General features: G+C 59.5%; 1 protein-coding gene across 1 annotated transcript; it reads left to right on the forward strand.

Moving 5' to 3' along the window:
* The first annotated feature begins 222 nt into the window (after positions 1 to 222).
* RHOD (ras homolog family member D) lies at positions 223 to 10,885 on the forward strand. The gene is made up of 5 exons (XM_051967217.1): positions 223 to 449; positions 5,593 to 5,680; positions 7,002 to 7,111; positions 7,992 to 8,126; positions 9,929 to 10,885. The coding sequence occupies exons 1-5, from the start codon at positions 297 to 299 to the stop codon at positions 10,094 to 10,096; spliced, it is 654 nt and encodes a 217-aa protein (XP_051823177.1). The 5' UTR covers positions 223 to 296; the 3' UTR covers positions 10,097 to 10,885.
* The last annotated feature ends 8,887 nt before the right edge of the window (positions 10,886 to 19,772 follow it).

The following is a 19,772-nucleotide window of genomic DNA, read 5'->3' on the forward strand; positions in this document are numbered from 1 at the left end:
TCTGTGCCCCCGACAGCCCCTCCTGGCTATACCAGCGGCTGCCCCACGAGGGGCCCGAACACTGCCCCCCCCCCAGCCCGGGCCCCTCCCGGCCCAGCTCCCGGAGCCTCGGGCGGTGCCCGCCCCTTCCACATTCCTGAGCTCGCACACCTGCGGCCTTCCGGGTGTCAGCAAGGGGCCGGGCCAGGCCACGGCGCCGACTCCCGGCCTCCCAGCCCCAGGAGGGGCGGTCCCGAGCGAGGAAGAGGGCGCCCGCCGCGGCTGCTGCCTCCCTCTCAGAGAGATGCCCGCCGGGCATGATGGTGCCCCGTGAAGGCGGCATGCAAGGGGAGCCGGCGGCCCGGCCGCCGGACCCGGCCGCCCCCTGCGTCAAGGTGGTCCTGGTGGGGGACGGGGGGTGCGGCAAGACGTCTCTGCTGATGGTCTTCGCCGAGGGCAAGTTCCCCGAGGTGAGTCCCGATCCCCGCCCGGCCCCCTTCGCTGGGCCCCCTCCCCTCTGCCTCCCCCTCCCTCGGGGCCCAGACCCGGGCCGGCCCTCCCTGAGCTTCTGCAGGTGCGGGAGGGGCCCAGCCCCGGCTGGGGCACGCTCAGGGTTTGCCAGGGAAGGCTCAGCCCAGCCCCGCTCTCTGCCCGGGAGCCGCTCCCCCTTCCCGGCCCCTTCTGGCCTCTGGGCCAGACGCCCCGGCTCCCAGGAAGGGCTTCCCTGAGCCTCCCTGCCCCCTTCCCCCGGCCTGGGGCCCAGCGAGAATTGGGCACCCCCAGCGATGCCCCCACTGTGCAGGCAGGGAAACCGAGGCCGAGCAAGTGACTGGCCGGGGGAGAACGCGCGCCCCGGCGCCTCCCGCGGGCCCCGCCGGCTGCTGCTCGTGGAGCTTTCTCTTCTGGTTTGCCGAGCCTCACATCTGTGACCTTATTTCAACACTTAGTGGCAACAGACACGCCCGGCCCGGGCAGGGGGCGCCCACCCTCGGGGAGCTCCCAGCCTTGGCCGTCCCAGCCAAGGAACACAGAGAGGTGGTCCCTAACTGGTCCTGACTGGTCCCTGACTGGTCCCTGACTGGTCCCAAACTGGTCCCTAACTGGTCCCTGACTGGTCCTGACTGGTCCCTAACTGGTCCCTGACTGGTCCCTAACTAGTCCCTGACTGGTCCCTAACTGGTCCTGACTGGTCCCCGACTGATCCCTGACTGGTCCCTAACTGGTCCTGACGGTCCCTGACTGGTCCCAAACTGGTCCCTAACTGGTCCCTGACTGGTCCTGACTGGTCCCAAACTGGTCCTGACTGGTCCCCGACTGATCCCTGACTGGTCCCAAACTGGTCCTGACTGGTCCCCGACTGATCCCTGACTGGTCCCTAACTGGTCCTGACTGGTCCCTGACTGGTCCCAAACTGGTCCCTAACTGGTCCCTGACTGGTCCTGACTGGTCCCTAACTGGTCCCTGACTGGTCCTGACTGGTCCCTAACTGGTCCTGACTGGTCCTGACTGGTCCCTGACTAGTCCCTGACTGGTCCCTGACTGGTCCCTGACTGGTCCTGACTGGTCCCTAACTAGTCCCTGACTGGTCCCTGACTGGTCCCTGACTGGTCCCTGATTGGTCCCAAACTGGTCCCTAACTGGTCCCTGACTGGTCCTGACTGGTCCCTAACTGGTCCCTGACTGGTCCCTAACTAGTCCCTGACTGGTCCCTAACTGGTCCTGACTGGTCCTGACTGGTCCCTGACTGATCCCTAACTAGTCCCTGACTGGTCCCTAACTGGTCCCTGACTGGTCCCTGACTGATCCCCGACTGATCCCTAACTGGTCCCTGACTGGTCCCTGACTGGTCCCTGACTGGTCCCTGACTGGTCCCTAACTAGTCCCCGACTGATCCCTGACTGGTCCCAAACTGGTCCTGACTGGTCCCTGACTGGTCCCAAACTGGTCCCTAACTGGTCCCTGACTGGTCCTGACTGGTCCCTAACTGGTCCCTGACTGGTCCCTGACTGGTCCCTAACTGGTCCCTGACTGGTCCCTAACTAGTCCCTGACTGGTCCCTAACTGGTCCTGACTGGTCCTGACTGGTCCTGACTGGTCCCTGACTAGTCCCTGACTGATCCCTGACTGGTCCCAAACTGGTCCTGACTGGTCCCTAACTAGTCCCTGACTGGTCCCTGACTGGTCCCTGACTGGTCCCTGATTGGTCCTGACTGGTCCCCAACTGATCCCTAACTAGTCCCTGACTGGTCCCTAACTAGTCCCTGACTGATCCCTAACTAGTCCCTGACTGGTCCTGACTGGTCCCTGACTGGTCCCTGACTGATCCCTAACTGGTCCCTAACTAGTCACTAACTGGTCCTGACTGGTCCTTGACTGGTCCCTGACTGATCCCTAACTAGTCCCTGACTGGTCCCTGACTGGTCCCTGACTGGTCCTGACTGATCCCTAACTAGTCCCTGACTGGTCCCTGACTGGTCCCTGACTGGTCCTGACTGATCCCTAACTAGTCCCTGACTGGTCCCTGACTGGTCCCTGACTGGTCCTGACTGATCCCTAACTAGTCCCTGACTGGTCTCTGACTGGTCCCTGATTGGTCCTGACTGATCCCTAACTAGTCCCTGACTGATCCCTAACTGGTCCCTAACTAGTCCCTGACTGGTCCCTGACTGGTCCCTGACTGGTCAGACCCCACCGTCTGCGGGCCCCGGCTCAGGGCCCACCAGCTCAGTCTCGCCTATGGGTCAGCAGTGGGGGCCCCAAACCTGGGGCCGGGGAGCCCCCCCCCCCCGCAGCCCCCTCCCTCCCCTCGGAAGGCTGCATTTGTTTTCCTTCCGGGCCATTGCAGCCGTAGAATCTGGCCGATCGGCTGCGACCCTCGGCCCGGGGTTCCCGCCCTCTGACTTTCTAAGGCCTCCTGGGTCGCCCGCCTTCTCGGCTGCCTCAGGCCCCCCCGTGCAGCCCCTTCGGCCGGGCCCCTGACGGGGGAGAGCTCCCGGGAGCCGCCCTGCCCAGAGAAGGGGGCGCCGGAGGCACCGGCCCACAGGGAAACGTCGCCTCTCTGGCCCGGACCCCCCCGGGGGGCTTTTCCTCAGGTTCCCCTCAGGCTCCCAAGGGCCAGCAGAGAGCTCCGGGGGGAGGGGAGCAGTTCGGGCTTCCTGACCACAGATGGGTATCAGAGGGAGGAGGCGGGCATCTCCCCGACGGGCAAAGTCCCTCCACGGTGCAGGTTGGCACCTCCTCGGAGCCACAATGGGGAAGATGTTTATAAAGTGCGGGAGGGGGCCAGAGAGAGCCCAGCAGGGAGACTCTCTCCTGCAGGCAGAACGGCACCGTCGCCCCCGGGACCCTCCCCAGGCCCCGCCCCACTTCCCGGTGCCTCTCCCGGGCACGATGCCTTGTTTGGTACCTCGGCCACCCCCGAACTCGCCTCCCTTCTGGCGGATGTTCGGCCCCCAAACCCTGGCAGACGACTGGGCCTGCTGGGACAGGCGACGCCCGCCCCAGGGTCCCCCACCTCCTCGACGAGGGCCTAAGGGTTCTAAGCCAATCACCCCGTGGTACAGATGAGGGACTCGCCCACGTCTAAGAGGAAGGGGGGGCTCCCTGCATCCGAACGGGGGGGGGCCCACACGGCCTTCCTCCTTCCCCGGGCTTTCTGGGACCAGATCGCGCTGGCCCGGGGGCACTCCCCCACGGGAGGCTCCATTCCCGGGACTGCCCCCAGGTCTGAACGTGGCGCCCCCTCCGGCCAGGGACGGTCTCCTTTGAGAGCAGCGCCCCCCAGGCCTGGTGGTCTAACCCTCATCTCCTGGGCCTGGGCTTGCTGCCCCGTGGGCTCTTGACTTCTGGGGGGACGCGAGCCCCCCAGCCTGTGTCCCAGCATCCCCTGGCTCGGGGGCTGGCAGCCTCCCCCAGCTTCCCATGTGCCAAAGGCCCTGCCCGGGGGGGGTCAGAACCAGGCCGGGAGGGACCCGGAAGGGCAGGCGAGCCTCGGCCTCCAGCCCGTCAGTGGTCGGCACAGGGGGAGGAGGGAGGGGAGCACCGGCCGGGGGCAGAGCTGGGAGGGTGACCGCAGGGGCCCGGCCTGCCGTGCACGGGACCAGCCTCCGGGGCTCTGGCTCCCGGGCCCACTCCCCCACCAGACTCGGGGCTCAGGAATAGCCTTGGGTCTCCACCTCCCCATGTGAACCCTTGGATACCCAAGAGTGAGCTGGGTCTGTAGTCAGGCTGGGCCCAGGGCGGAGGGCAGCCTTCTGGAGGAGGCCGAGGCCTCCAGGCCTTCCCAGCCCCCCAAGATTCTGTTATTGGGGTACTGCACCCCAAATCCGGCAGGCCCGTGCTCACCCCCCCCCAAGTCCAGGGATCCTGGCTGGGAAGGATGGCCCGAAGCTAGCAGAGGGGCCTGCCTGGGGATCCGGAGCAGGGGGGACCCCTTCCTGGGGCCACAGGTCGGGAGCAGGGGAGACTGGGCTCCACACCAGGGGTACAATCGGTGAGCACCCCCGCTCCGAGGTCCCGGGGAGGGCACAGGGATGCTTGGAGCCCGTGCCGGGCCCCTCAGGGGCAACTTCCCCTCACTCTCTCTGCCCCTTGCTCTCAGCACAAGGTTCCGGCCTGCAAAGCCTGGCTCCCTCCCCCACCCCTCCTGACCCTTGGCCTCCCCCGACCCTTGGCCTCCCCCGGGCTGACTGTCCCGTACCCTGTCCCGTACCCGTCTCCTCCCTCCCATCCCTGAGCCCAAACCCTGCTGACTCAGAGCCCCAAGTGCCCGTCTGAGTCACTCCCCGGGCCCAGCCACAGCTGGGCGGGTCCTGCCCTTCCTGGCAGATCTGCCCTGCCTGACCCTGCCCTCGGCCCGAGGAGGGGGCAGGGGCACAAGCTGCAGAGCAGGGGGTGGGAGACCCCAGAGCCCCTGGCTCCCGGTGGCCTTTGCAGCCAGGGCCTGCCCCCGTCTCAGTGCCCCGGCTCCCCACAGTTAAGAGAAACTAGTTTCCATTTGTGGGCAGGAGGGTCCCTCGGCTTCCCAGCACCCAACGTCCAGAGTTCCCGATCTTGATTTCTCTTTTAGCCTCTGAGGACCCGGACCAATCTCCCCACCCCCGACCTGGCCAAAGCTCATCTGGGAGATGGGGAAGTCGACCTCTGACCTGGCCCCCCCTCCTTTTTCCCTTCCCTTCCCAGCCCCCTTCCGCCCGCAGCTCCCCCCTGACTACTGCCCTCTCCCGCGGCCGCCTGTCCCCATCTCGCCCTACTCCAGGCCATTTCCCAAAAGCTCATCAGTGTCACTCCCCCACCCGCACAACGGTGGCTCCTGTTACCTCCCAATCACATACACAAACCCCACCCCTCCTCTCCTCCCGGCCTCCGACTCTCCCGGGAGGCTCTTCCCTCCCTCTCGGGGCATCTGCCGGCCCCTCGAGCTGCCCCCCTTCCTGCTGGGCCTTCCCTTCACGGAGGGGCCTCCCGCTTGCCTGCCTGGTGTCCCCTCCGACTGGAAGCTCCCCGAGGGCAGGCCCCCTTCCTCGTACCCCCAGCGCCTGGCACGGAGCCTCGGACACGCGGGACTCCCGGGGCCCCCGCCACGTAACGAACGCCTTTTCTCTTCCCGCTCAGAACTACGTGCCCACTGTGTTTGAGCGGTACTCCCTGGTCCTGCAGCTGGACGGCAAACCCGTGACCCTCTCCCTCTGGGACACCGCGGGTAAGCTTGTGGCGCGGGGGGAGAGGGCGGCAGGAGATGGACGGGGAACGCTCCGGACGGAAGGAAGCCCTGACCCCGCGTCTTCCTCTGCCCGCCGAGGGGCCGGCTAACCGGCCTGGGCGGGGCTGGGGGCTCCCGCCCGCCCTGGCTGTCCTGAAGCACGGTCCCAAGGCACCCCGCAGCCAGACCTCGCCCAGGCGGTTTCCCTCAGGCGAGCAGGGCGGCACGGCCCGGGGGATCCTGGTGGGCCCTTCTCAGGCCGGGCGCTCCCCACACGCTCCCCGGCCTCTGGGGCTCGTTCATCATGCTAATCTCCCCCTGGGGGGTCAAGGCCCCCCAGAGCAATGAGGAAAGGGGACACCCACCAAGCCCCTGCAGAGATTTTTGGGGGGGAAGGGGGAGACAGTTGGAGTTAAGTGACTTGCCCAGATTTTATAGCCACATTTGAACTCTATTTAATCACTGTTTTTCAAAAGAGGGAGTTGTTGGGGTTTGTGACAATTTCGTATGTAATATTCTTTGCATTTCAAAACGTGATCGAGAAGAGTCCACAGGCCCGTCCAAGGGCTTCAGGCCACAGACAACTTTTAAAACCTCCATTCCTTTTTCTAACATTTTCTTCTTTTCCAATTCCACATAAAAGCCATTTGTGCCCTTCGTTTTTTAAGTTCTGAGCTCGGGCCTCTTTCCCTCGTTCTCCCTCTCCTCCCTTCCCTGAGCCAGCAACCATCTGCCAGGGGGCTGCGGAGAGCCACCATTTTGTGTTCTGTTCCACGGGTCCCCCTCCCTCTGGGAGTCCGGATCCCAGCCCTCCAGCCCCGGCAGCCCGTGAATCCGTTCTCCGCTGGCCCTTCTCCTGCGCTGAGCACGCACGGCGACGAGCAGCCAGGGAGGACTCCATCGATACCGGGCCGAGGAAACGGCAGGCGCAGCGCCTGCAGATCTCCCAAAGCAAAAACGCTTCTCCGAGCCCAGAGGAGCAGCTGGAGCCACAATGGACGGGGCAGGGAGGGAGGGACGGGAGCTCCAGGGACATTTCACATTTCCAGCATTGGTTTAACAACATAAATGGCCAGAACTTTACGTTGAATTGTTTTTAGCAGTAAACGATAATTTAAGGAAAATAAACGAAGGGGACGGCAGAAGTGTCAGCCCTCGGAGGGGTTCGCTCCGAGCCCCTGGGAGCCTCGAAGGGCAAGAGAGGCTGCGACCTGTGCCGTCCCTCCCACCCCCGGGAGGCCTCTCGCAGGGGGACCCCCTCCCCGCGCATCTCTGGGGCGCGCTGGACAATCACTGCTCTTTTTTTCCCCATCCCTTGCAGGGCAGGAAGATTATGACCGTCTCCGCCCCCTGTCCTACGCCGATGCCCAAGTGGTTCTCATGTGCTACGATGTCATGAGCCCCAACAGCTTCGACAACATCCTCTCCAAGGTCAGTGACCCAGGGTGGGGGGGTAGGCGATGCCCCCCACCCTCAGGTCCGATATTCCCCAGCCCTCGTAGGAAAAGAGAGGGACTGGGTTCAAAGATTTGGCGACTTAACCTGGGTGACCCTGGACAAGTCCCCACGACGGTCCTTCCCATCTCTAAAACCCACGAATCTCTCTGAGTCAAAGCCAAACCTGCCTTAGCCCTGCGGCTCCCGGCAGGAAGGGTGGTGGGAATGGCCTGCCCCGGCGCTGCCAGCTTGGAACCGGCTCCCACTGCGTCTCGGACTCCTCTGAGCCTCAAAGACCGAGGCTGGTCACAAGATCAGAATACAAAGCTCAGGGGCAGCCGGACGGTGCAGTGGATAGAGCCCCGGACCCGAGTGGAGAGGACGGAGTTCGAATATGACCTCAGCCACTTGGTCACTAGTTGTAGGGCCCTGGGCAAGTCACTTAACCCCACTCAGAGACAGAGAGAAAGAGGGACAGAGGCAGAGAGAGACAGAGAGAACCCAACGCTAGCATTACACACACCCCAGCTCGTGGAGTGGGCCAGCCTCCTGGGCCGAACTGCCTTGCCAGGTCCGCATGGGAGAACGTGGCCCGTGCAGGGCGGCCCATCCCCACTCCTGGACAAGTGGCTCCCAGCAGGCTGTGCGCCACGAGCCCAGATCACAGGAGCTACGCTCTCCAGCTGGCCCTTCTCTAGGGCTTGAAGGTTCCACTGGGGTTCTGCCACAATCCTGGGAGCCTAGTGCTAGGACTGTCTCATTTTACAGATGAGAAGACTGAGGCTGGCCCATTTGTTCAGGACGCGAGGGAGCCGACAAGCTCCCCTGCTCCTCAGCAAGGCCTGACTCACGTCTCCCTTCTCTGTCCCGACAGTGGTACCCAGAGGTGACACACTTTTGCCCGGGGGTACCGATCATCTTGGTGGGCTGCAAGACTGACCTGAGAAAGGACAAAGTGCTGCTGAAAAAACTGCGGCAGGACCGCCAGGAACCCGTCACCTACCAGAAGGTATCAGCTCCGCCCGCCCTCGCCCTTTTGTGAGGTAGTGAGCCCTCCACGCGCAGAGAGCTTCCAGGGGACCCCCTACAGACAGGGGGCCGATGTTTCCCAAGATGCCCTCTTCCACACTGCGACCGCGGCACCTCAGGCACTCTCAGGGGCCTTCCACGGGAACATTCGGGAGAAAGAGACGGGCCCTGTCCCCTCCGCTAATCCTCAGAAGGCTCTGGGGTGGGACAGCTGCGCTGAGGAGGCCCAGGGGCAGAGGGCAAGCTCTGAGCGGGGGGGGGGGGGGAATGGGCGCCGGTTTCTCCTACCCCCAGGTGGGGCCAAAAGAATCTCCCGAGAATAATGTCCTAGATGTCAATGATTCTATCAATGTAGCTGCCACCCCCCTGTCCTCCCCAGACACACACACTCACACACACTCACACACATTCACAGACACACAGACACACACGCTGGGACCTGGACCAACTCTGGGGGGGCTGCCTCAATCCAAAGTCTGTCAGGGCTGCTGGGGGAGGGCCCAAATGCTCCCACAGAGGCCTTAGAATCAGGTGGGTGTGGGGGAGGGCTCCTTGATTAAAAACTACCAAGAAATCTGGGGTGAGTATCCCAAAGAGGTAAAAGCCAAGTGCGCCGGAGGCCCCCAGACCCGGCTCCCGGCCCTGTCGGCCTCCTGGCTGGGTCTCACGTTATACCATTAACACAGGCTACGTTCCAGCGCAATTAGCCGAGGGAGCGGCCGTCTTCCTCCAGCGCCCCCGCCCCTGGTCCCTGCTCCGCTCCTCCCCTGCCAGCCTCCCCGCTCCGAGCTCTGGTCCTCCTCATCCAGACTCTCTAAGGCTCAGGGTCACGGATCCTCCCCTCGTTTTCCTGGGGATCTTCTGACTCCCGAGCCAGCACTTTCCCACCTGTGGGAACAGTTCACACAAGTTTACTAATTAACTACTATGTGTCAAGTCTTGTGCTAAGAACGGGGTGAAAAGGAAACCGTCTTTATCTCCGAAGTCTGGGTTAGGAGGAAGGAGGCGAGGAGGGAGCGGGTCGGAAGACATGTATCCAATGCGGACAAAGGCAAGGAAGTGCAAGATAATCTGAGGAGGGAGAGACCAAGAAAAGACTACGAGGTTTAATGCCAAGAAGCCTTAGAGAGAGCGACTTGAGTAGAGTTTGAGCCCTGAGGCAGGGAGACCCTGAATGTAGATGACGCTTTCTAGGGATTTGACGGTAAAAAGGAAGAGAGACGCAGGTGGTGACAGCCCGAGGAACGAGCAGGCTCGAAAAAGGTCTTTGGAGGATGGGGAACCCCTGACGTGCTCCTGAGGTGTGGAAATGTCCGGGCTCTAAGTAATGAGGGAAGTCAGAGTAAAGGAGAGTTCTTGATCATGAAGAACAGTTTGGGGGCTTGAGGGGAGCCTGATGGGAAAGGATGAGAGGCTCTGCAGCAGCAAGGGACAGGCTGAGTTCTTCCAACTCTGAATCTCTGAAGTTTGAAGCAGGATAAGGCGTGTGTCTGTCTGTCTGTCTCTCGGTGCTGATCACTGTGGTTGTGAAACAATTCCTGCTCTCACAGGAAGCTTGAGAGAAAAGGATCCCGGCGCCTAGAGCTAGACCTTAGCAAGCCCCCATGCCTGACCTCACTTTTTCCAAATAAGAAAACTGAAGCCCAAAGGCGACGTGTCCTGTCCAAGTCTCCCTCTCGGGGCCGGGCCAGTGACTGTCAGGGTTCATGCTGGAGGGGGCAGGACCGAGGATGCTGGGGAGGGGGCACTGATTCCGAGGATGCTTTTTGGTTTTTTCTCCAGGGCCAATCGATGGCGAAGTCGGTCCGAGCGGTGGCTTATCTCGAGTGCTCCGCCTGGCTCCAGGACAACATCCCCTCCATTTTCCAGGAGGCGGCAGTGGCTGCCCTCAACAAAAGCAAGCACCGCCGGAAGCTAAAGATGACTTGCAAAGGCTGCCTGTTGCTCTGAAGGCTGAGGCTACCTCTCCCCTCTCCCTCGTCCAGCACAGAGCCTTGGCTCCCCCGTGAGGAGGCTGCTTGACACCAGGGCCGATCTCTGCTGGTGATGAACTATCCCCCAGATACTAAAAATAAACCGATTCCAATGACCCTAAAAGGTGGCCCGGGAGAGCCGAGAGTGGAGCTTCGCTTGGGCCTGCCACCACACCGGGCCAGGGAGCCCCTGCCACCTGCTCGCTTTGCCGGCGCTTCCTCTGGGCGTGAGCAGGCCCCCACGTGACTGGGCCCGAGCTCAGCCCCCGCTGCCCTGGAAGCCGGGAAGGAGATTCACCCCCCCAGCCGCCAAAGAAATAATCATAATGATCATGGAAACAACACGCCTTTCACAAGCAGTGACCTCTTCCCACTCTAACTCACACGGAGTGCCTCTGGTCCGGCTGGGGGAGGCTTCTGGGTCCCATTTTACAGACATGTCACTGGAAATAGAGACACTGAAAGACCCCGGGGCATGCTGGGAAAAATCTGGGCCTGCCAGCTGAGCGCAGTGCCCAGGTCCAGCCCTAGCCCGAGCAATGCCAGTGAAGGACTTTATTCCCCCAGAGATAGACTTTGCATCCTGACCTCTGCCCTTTCACCTGACCCCTTCTGGCTCCTCTGGGTGCCCCAGCCTAGGAGTGGCACTAGGGGGACGCACTGACGACCATCATAACTGAATCCGATCAAACATCAGTCTCGTGTCTGGCCCATGTGGGCATTCACTTGTTCCCTCCCTCCATAAAAGGCACTGGTTGGAGACCTCGGTCTGGCTGGGAGTGTCTGGCCGGTGAGCCGATGGGCAGAGGGGCCGGGGGGGTGGGCTTGGGCAGAATCTTCCCTCTAGGGATGAAGGAACTCCCCTCCCCAAATGGTGCTAAGAGCTGCCCATCCCCCTCAGTCCCAGCCTTGGTCACCTCTGAGCTGCACAAGTTCCCTCCGAGGGGGAGCAAGTCATTTTACAGATGAGGCGACTGAGGCTCAGTGCAGGTCAGCGCCCCCTCCCCCACTGCAGCAGCTGCCGCCTCTCCCCTCAGTGACACGAGTCCCTCCAGAGGCTGGCCTGGTCTCAGGAGCTACAAGAGCCCACGATGGGGCATCACGATGCTCAATCGATTGGGCGGCACCCGCACACAGACACTCAGAGCTGGGAGGGCCCAACGGTTCATCTGACAGAGGGGGAAACAGAGGCAGAGCCGGGACCTGAGGGCTAGCCTGGGACTCGAAACCTCTCCTCTTTCCCAGAGCAGAGGGGCCCAGACTGGGCCCAGGGTGGGAAACAGACTCATGGGCAGGGGGAGGGGGAGAGAAGGCTGAACCCCAGGCTGGCTCCCACTGTGAGGGGCGGCTACGGAGTCTGGCTTTGTCCCTCTCTAAGGGATACAGACCAAGCCGGGGGCTCCATTAGGCCCTGCCTGGAAGACTCTGGGGCGTGGGGAGGAAGGGTCCAGAAGGAGGGAGGAGGATGCAGACTGGGAAGGGCTGGGGGAGTTGGGAGTTCAGGCGGAAGGACCAAGTGCCGGCCCGGCGGGTCTCCCGAGGACTGGGCGAGTGGAGGAGGCGAAGCTGGCCCTTGCAGGAAGGGGGTAAGAAGTCCATGTGGGGCAGGCTCATTCAGGAGTGCCCAGGGCTGCCCTCAGGAAGGTCAGGGAAGGAGCCCCCTGCCCCCCGCCGGCTCTCCCCTCCCTCCCCCAGGGGGTCACAAGAACATCAGGCCTCCTTTCCGAGACACTACCAGATCCAACACAAAATGCTCAGCTGAGCAAAGCCCAACTTTCTCTCTGGTGCCGCCCATTCCTGAGGGCCCTCCCTCCTCCGCCCTGCTGCCGACCTCCCAGGCTTCCAGTGGCAGCCGCAACCCCCCTCCCCACAGGAGCCCTTCCTGATCAGCCCCAGTTTGCCCACAGCGCCCGCACGCCGTCCCCCGTGCGACCGGGAGTCCCAGCGTGGGCCCGTTTGCCCACAGCACCCGCACGCTGTCCCCCGTGCGATCAGGAGCCCTCGAGGGCCGGGCCCGGCCCATCCCCGGCTTATCCCTCTTCTCTTCCTTGTGCCGGCCAGGCAGCCGATGGCCCTCGCGGCCCCACACGGAGCTGCCGGTTGGGGAAGGGAAGGCCGGGCCGGAAGCAGCGTGGAGGCCAGGGAGTGGGCCGTGGGAAGCAGCAGGGAGGCAGCTGGGGGAGAGGCCCCGGCCCTCAGAGTCTGGGCCTGCCCAGGGCCTTGGGGCTTCTCTTGGCTGGGAAGGGAGGAAAGAAAAGACAGAAGGAAGGAAGGGAGGTGTGGGGGGGGCACGGACTCATCTCCTGTCACAGACCCCGCCCTGGCATCCCCGGTGGGTGGGGCCCGCAGGAGCTTTGAGTCACCTCGGGTGGGTGGGGCCGGTGACACACGGCCCCGCGGGGTGGGCAGCCCTGCCTCTGCCTGCCTAGCGACTCCTGCCCACGTCTCTTCTGGCACCTGAGAAAGGCTGCTGGGAGAAGGCAGCAGCCGGCACGGGGGCATCCCCGCCCCCAACCTTGGTTGTGCTGGGCGCCCTCCTCTCGGTGCAAACAGGAGCCATTGAGGTTCCCGGCGAGAGCCCTGATGGCTGAGATCCCGGATGGCAGGGGCTGCCTCTTCTCACTTCTGAGCCTCCCCCCTAATCATCGGGGCTTCTGCCGTGTGTCCGTGCTCCGCCGCCCTTCCCCTCCCCTCACCCTGACAATGGCTTCCGTGTCTCTGGGGCTTCTGCAAAGCATTCACAGGTAGCAGCTGACCTGATCCTCACCACCCTGGGGGGGGTGGGTGTGCCAGTATTAATAATCCCCATTTTGCAGATGAGGAAACTGAGGCAGACAGAGATGAAGGGATTTGGATTTGTCTCGAATGGGCCGCAAAGTGGCCACGTGGTGAGGGAAGCTTGGCTTCCAGGGAAGTAGCCGAGCCTGAGCCTCTCAGGGAGCGCTTGGGGAACACGGCAGCCAGGAGGCTGGACTGCCAGGCCAGCACCCACTTTGGTACCCAGCCCTATGGAAGGCCTAGGAGCTCCCCGAAGAGTGCCTGTACCTGCCAGCAGAGGGCAGCAAGTCTGCAGAAAGGCAGGGAAGCAGGTGGAGCTGCCAGCTCCTGCCCAGAGCTTGGGGGTAACCCAAGGACCCCCCAGAGGCAGGACCTGTCTCCCCTCTTGTCCCTGGCTGCCGCCTTCCTAACCCGGGCCCGGCCTGCCGCCCCGTAGGGAGCACTTCTGTCCCTCAGTCCTTTTCACGTTTGACTTCAGCCCTTTAGGAATTTTCTTGGCAAAGACTCGGGGTGGTTGGCCATTGCCTTCTCCAGCCCATCTTACAGATGAGGACACTGAGGCAACCAGGGTAAAGTGGCTTGCCCAGGGTTATAGCTAGTGAGGGAGGCTAGATAAGAACTCAGGAGCCTTCCTGGCCCCAGGCCCCTCCCTCTGGGCACCACGAGCCCTAGCTGCCTGCATTAAGCACCTATTACACGCTAGGCTTTGTGCAGGCACCAAGGGCACAGAGACAAATCAGTCCCTGCCACAAAGGGCGGCTGAGGGACTGTCGGTAGAGCTTGGGGCCCAGAGTCAGCAAAACCTCAGGTCAAATGACTTACTAGCTAGTGACCCTGGCAAGTCACTTCACTCCATTGCCTCAGTTTCCCAATCTGTAAAAAACGATACTATACACCCACCTTCCCTACCCAGTTATTGAGGATCAAATTGGCCAATACACATCAATGCTCTGCAAACCTTAAGTCATTATAGTCAGCTAATGTGGTCGTTACCTTTAGTGCTCATTACCATTAATGGGGTACGTTCTACTGGGAATGAGGGGGGGAGATACGGCGCATGAGAAAATAAAAGCCACGGGATTTCAGGAGAGAGGGGGCTAGAAAAGCCCTGGCCCAGAAAGATTTACAGGAGACAGAAATTATTCTCCAAAATAAAAACAGAAAATTCGGCCAAATACCTTTTGAGACAAATATAGTATTTTTAGCAGTATTCCATGTTCCCCAATACATGCAGAGCCAGTCCTCAACACCCACTTCTGCAAGACTCTGGGTTCCAAAGCCCTCTCCCTTTCTCCCCCTCCTCTAAGACAGCAAGTCATCCATGTATAATCCTTCCAGACAAATTATAGTTCTAATGTCTAAAAACCAAAAAAGGATAAAACAAAGAGACCTATGGGAAAGACCACAAGTAAATAAAGAGACACTTATCTTAAACACAACGATACAGTAAAACATCTTTACAATTACTCACTACTAGGATCATGTGGGGTTCATATCGACGAGTGAAAAAAACCAACATAAAAATATAAGAAACAAAACCACCTGAGAGCAACAGATGCAGAAAAAAGCCTTGGATAAAATACAAAACGTAATCGTGCTAGAAATCCTACAAAGACATAGATAAACGCGATAAAAAGAAAGTATCTAAAACCTCCAACTAGCATCATTTAAAACTTTACAATAAATAGAATAAAGAAAGGCTATCTCCTTTACCCACTGTTAACTGATAGTTTTTTTTAAATGCCAAGGACAGCCAATAAGAGGAGACATTAAATATGTAACCAGAAAAAAGGAGATACAAGGCTTCCCCTCTGCTGATGACATGATGTACTTAGCAAAGGTCAGAAAACTACAGTCAACACTTTCAATAAAGGTGTTGGATACAAAATAACCTTCTCCTGCCATGGGTTTTTTATATAGTAACAAAATCTAGGAGGAAATAACAGAAAGGACGGGCATTCAGAAGAACCACAAAATGCTTAATATTTCTGAGTCAATTTACCAAGAAACACTCGAGCATGGCACAGATACAATTACAAATCACTTTTTAAAGAAATAAAGACCAACTTAATCGGAAGGATATTCAGTGCTCATGGCTAGGCTGTGCCAATGCAATATAAATATTACCTAATTAGTTACAGATTTCGTGTCAAACCAATCGAACGACTAAGTTGATACTTTATAAAGTCAGGCCAAGTAACAACAAAATTCATTTGGAGGAACAAAAAGGTCTCAAGGGAAAGAATTTTCAAAAGAAAGAATATAGAGAGACTTGCTCTTCTAAGGCTCCAAATGATATCGCAAAGCAACTTTCATCACAAGTCTTTGGTACCGGGTACAAAACAGAAAATCCTATCTATGGAATAAAGCAGATGAGGAAGCATCGGGAATAAGAAAACACACGAGTTACTTGGGAAAGACCTTCCAAATGGACAAGCACAGTTGGGAAAAGCTGGGAAGCAGTGTGGCGGCAAGGAAGGGAGGATCCGCCCCAAGGCGCTCCCGATGCCACCTGGACATTAAAAGTCACGTTGTTAAAAGTCCGTAAAAAGGAAAACAGAAGTTATTACCCCGAGAACTCTCTTGCTCATTCATCCATCTAACAAGCATGGGTCCTTTGTAATACTGTAGGGAAGTAAAGCGCTGACCCTGTGGACCAGGCCATGTTGTAGGTGAGCAGGGAGCTGCCGGGGACGGTCTGTGGTAGAACATGAACAAGAACTCACAGAGAGCTGTGGTTCCCCAAGCAGGAAGGCTTCCAGCCCACTACTCCAGTAGTGGGAGATTTGGGTTCCAAACCCACGTCCTGGCTGGGGGACCCCAGACTTTACTTCCCCTGTCTCCGGCTCTGGAACACTCCCTTCTCCTCCTCGTGGCCTCCTCAGAATCAGTAGCCCACAAGTCTTAGTTCTTAAAGACCACCTTTGCCCTTCCCAATTCCTCCAAGTCTTGGTGCTTTCCCTGGAGTAATTTCAGAATTACTCCAAATTTATTTTTCTTGTTCCCGGCCCCCAAGGAAAATGGAAGCTCTGAAAAGAAGAACTGTTCCCTCTGTCTTTGTAGCCCTATAGCCCAACATGGAGCCTGGCATAAAGGAGGCCCCATGAGGAGAAAATCAACTCTTCATTTCTTCATCTGTAAAATGGGTTCACTAACACTAAGCCCTCATTTACCCTGAGATGGCACACGATACATGCCACAGGAGCCAGGGGCAAGAAAGCCAGTACAGTACACTTGCGCTAGCTCACAAACTTGAACTGTAGCAGCCAGAAAGAAGGAAAGGGCGGAATGGAAGGCGAGAGTGCCAGGGCTGTCTGCTTTTGTATTTGTCTCCCCGGCCCTGGCACACGGTCTGTGCTTCTAAGTACATTTTCATTCATTTTCCATTCCTCAAAGAGGAATCGGGAGCACATGACTAGTCCCAGAATGTCGGGAAGAACCTCTCCCTGCCCTGGCCCAGTGGGCTGGAAACAGCCAATGAATGGCATCTGGCCCACCCCCACCCACAGCAGGCTCTTGCTCGCTTCAGGCCAGGGGCCCCCACCGGGAAGTCTGAGGGACAGTGAAGAAGGGCGGCACCCCCTTTCCCCAACTCGCTGTGGGGCGGCACTGTCCCCCCAAAAACAAGGGACTGACACAGGAAGCCCCCTTTCCCCACCCGGACATCCCATTCAGGCTTCCCTACCAGGCTAGAGGCCTGCAGGTTGTGGAATCAAACTAGCCCAGAGATCTCCAGGCCCAGGACCTGAGACCCTGGCAGCCCTTGGGCAATGGCCCCCCAGTACCCCTCCCCCAGGATTCCTGGCTGAACCTGAGCCAACTCAGCTGTCAGAGCAGGGAGCAGGGCAGGACAGAGCTGCTGGCGGCAGTTCCCATTTTAGTCCGTGACACATGGGCCCGGCTGCCCCGCGTTCCCCCGGACCGGAGCCGGTTTCACAATGACTTTCCAGTGGGACCCTTTAAAGAATGAGTTCGGCCGGGCTCTAATTAAAGAGGTGATTTAGCACCTGAACCCCCATGGAGCTGAGCCCCGGGGACCAACCTGAGCTCGTGTTCTGCTCTCTGGGAATCCCGACCCAAGCCCAAGGACCTGATGTCTAAAACGGGATCTGCTTTTAGTGCATTCTGGGAGTATCTGGGTTATGGGAGCCTGTGGGAAAGCACGTCGCGGTAACCGAGAAACAAAGCCCTGGGCAGTGGGCGCCACCCTGCCTCCATTGGCCTGACGGGCAGAAAGGCCTCAGCCTCTCAGGTGTGCATTCTGGGTGGCTGTGAGTGTGTGTGTGAGTGTGTGTGTGAGAGTGTGTGTGTGTGAGTGAGAGTATGTGAGTGTGTGTGTGTGAGTGAGTGTGTGAGAGTGTGTGTATGAGTGAGTGTGAGTAAGTGTAAGTGTGTGTGAGAGTAAGTGTGTGTGAGTGAGTGTAAGTGAGTATGAGTGAGTGTGAGTAAGTGTAAGTGTGTGTGTCAGAGTAAGTGTGTGTGAGTGAGTGAGTGTGAGTAAGTGTAAGTGTGTGTGTGAGAGTAAGTGTGTGTGTGTCTATGAGTGAGTGTGTGTGTGTGAGTATGTGAGTGTGTGTGAGTGAGTGTGTATGTGAGAGTGTGTGTGTGTGTGGATATGAGTGTGTGTGCATGTGCCCAAGCCCATAGGCAGCCATACACAAAGACAGATGAGACGCAGCCCCCCCCCCCCGCCCCCCGGTGCAGAAGTCCAGGGCACTGCCACGGTGTGGGGGGAGGGGGGGGAAAGAAGGCCCTCCTGGTTGGGGGTGAGCGGGGGGAGGGGAGTCCCTTCGGGACAAGTGGCATTTGAGGGGGCCCTTGGGGAGGGCTAGGATTTCAACAGGTGGAGGCCCTGTGTGGGGGCCGCTGGGAGCCGCGACACGGACAGGATATTCCGGGCATTCCAGCCCCAAAGCCGTGCTCAGTGACACAGGTGCTGGCCCAGAATGGCTCCGGGGATGGCAAGTGGCCGGCACCGGCGGGGGGGGGGAACATTCCAAGGCGGGGGGCTATCACGGAGCAACACCAAATAAGGCTGGGGAGACGGCCCGGGAAGGGCCGAGGCAGAGCTGGAGAAGAGAAGGCTTTGCGGCGCCCTCAGAGGCCATCCTGCCATCCTCTGGTTTTTCGGGGGAAGGGAAGGGAGAGAGCGCTCACTTAGCTAGCCGCCTTACTAACACCTCATCTGGCCTCACAACAGCCCCAGGGACCTCGGTGCTGTGTCCATTTGACAGATGAGGGAACTAAGAAACTGAGGCAGAGGTGAAGTGGCTTGTCCAGGTTCACACAGCTGAGCAGGACCCCCCGGCTGAGGGACCGGAAGCTCCCTGAGGGGAGGGATTCTCCTCTTTGTGTTGAATCGGAGCACAGGGGACAGAGGGAGAAGTTACACGTGGGGCAGAGGATTCTGAGAGGGAGGAGAAACGAGGGGGCCTGTCTGGCTGGGACAAGGTGGCGCTGCTGCTGGCCAGGGGGGCTGGGGAGGGAAGACGAGATCCGGGGCTCCTGGGGCAGCAGGAGGCAGTGGCGGGGAGGGAGAAGGATGTAGGACCATCCTATGGAGGGGAGGCTAGAAATTAGAGATGGGTCCCCATCTCCACCCTCAGTGTGCACGTTTGCACGGCTGCCGTTATCTCGGTTCAGCCGCCCGGCCTGTGGTGTCCATCGGGCTCTGGGATCTCCCACAACAATCCTTTGCTCCCAGACCCTTGCCTTTCATCGAAACCATTCCAGGAGCTTGCTAAGGGCCTGCCTTGGGGGTACGCCCCCTCTCCCATCCGTCCTCCCCCACTGGTGTCCCACAAACACAGATCGAATCAGGGCCCCGCTCAAGGGCTCCCAGCATCCAACAGCAGCTCTGAGGGACGCTCAGCAAGGCCTCCGTGAGCAGCTTCCTCCAGGCTGGTTCATTTTCCTTCTGTTCCTGAAGAAAGTGTCTCCTTGGGACATCCCACCTCTCACCTCCACGCCTTTGCCCGGGCCGTCCCTCCGCTTTTCCTTCCCCTCCCTCTTGGAATCCTCAGGTCGTCAGCTGCCTCCTCCTCCTCCACAAGCCAGATCTGTGCCCGAGCCACCTGTCGCCGCCGCCGGCTTTTGTCCTTCCACCAGACAGACCGAGCCCCCCCGGACGCCAGGCTCCCCCGTGATGAGGAAAGCGACGTGACAGAAAATAGCTCCTGACAGCCTTTGTGCTCACGAGGAAAGGCCTTGGGGCTTCTTCCTGGGGAGGGCGTTCACAGCTTTGGGGTTCCTCTTTGTTCACTCTGCTGAGGACCTCCGGGTATCACATCTTGTTACCATTCACACAGACCGTCCCGCATTTCTCCTATGAGTTCCTATTTGTCCTTTCCCACTGTCTAATGATATTCCACCACGGACACGTCCCAGAGTCTTTCCAGCCACTTGCGTCGATGGGCACCCGGTCTCTTTTTGGCTTTTTGCTCCTGCCAAGGAGCAGGGGTGTCCTGTGGATGGGCCGAGGGCGGGCCTGTGAAGGGTTAAATGTGTGTCTCTCTCTTCCCCTTCTGGACAAAGGGCACGGACCACCTGGGTGATTCCGAGGCGGCCCCCAGAATGGCCGCATCCCCTCCCCGCTTCACCTCAGCCCCTCCAACACTGGTCATCTGGGCGGGAGGCAGAACCTTGCAGTCACTCTCATTGACATTTCTCTCATTAGGGGGCTGCAATTAGTTTTAGAACCACTTGTTCAAATCCGTTAGCTACTTCTCTACCAGGGCATGGATCTTGGTCTCATTTCAGCTGCCAATTCCCTTAGATGTCACTATTTAATGCAAATATTTTTCCTACTCTAATGCTTCCCTCCTAATTCTGTCTTCATTAATTTTCTTCATGTTCTCGTCCTCTTGAAGTTATTT

Source organism: Antechinus flavipes, chromosome 6 (assembly GCF_016432865.1).
Source record: "Antechinus flavipes isolate AdamAnt ecotype Samford, QLD, Australia chromosome 6, AdamAnt_v2, whole genome shotgun sequence".
Lineage (NCBI taxonomy): Eukaryota > Metazoa > Chordata > Mammalia > Dasyuromorphia > Dasyuridae > Antechinus > Antechinus flavipes.

What these genes read in the sequence shown, in the direction of transcription:
- RHOD (XM_051967217.1), top strand. Translation starts at nt 297, where the DNA reads ATGATGGTGCCCCGTGAAGGCGGCATGCAAGGGGAGCCGGCGGCCCGG. An exon ending in CCGAGGGCAAGTTCCCCGAG is followed by an intron (nt 450 to 5,592) that starts GTGAGTCCCGAT and finishes CTTCCCGCTCAG; the next exon opens with AACTACGTGCCCACTGTGTT. An exon ending in TCGACAACATCCTCTCCAAG is followed by an intron (nt 7,112 to 7,991) that starts GTCAGTGACCCA and finishes CTGTCCCGACAG; the next exon opens with TGGTACCCAGAGGTGACACA.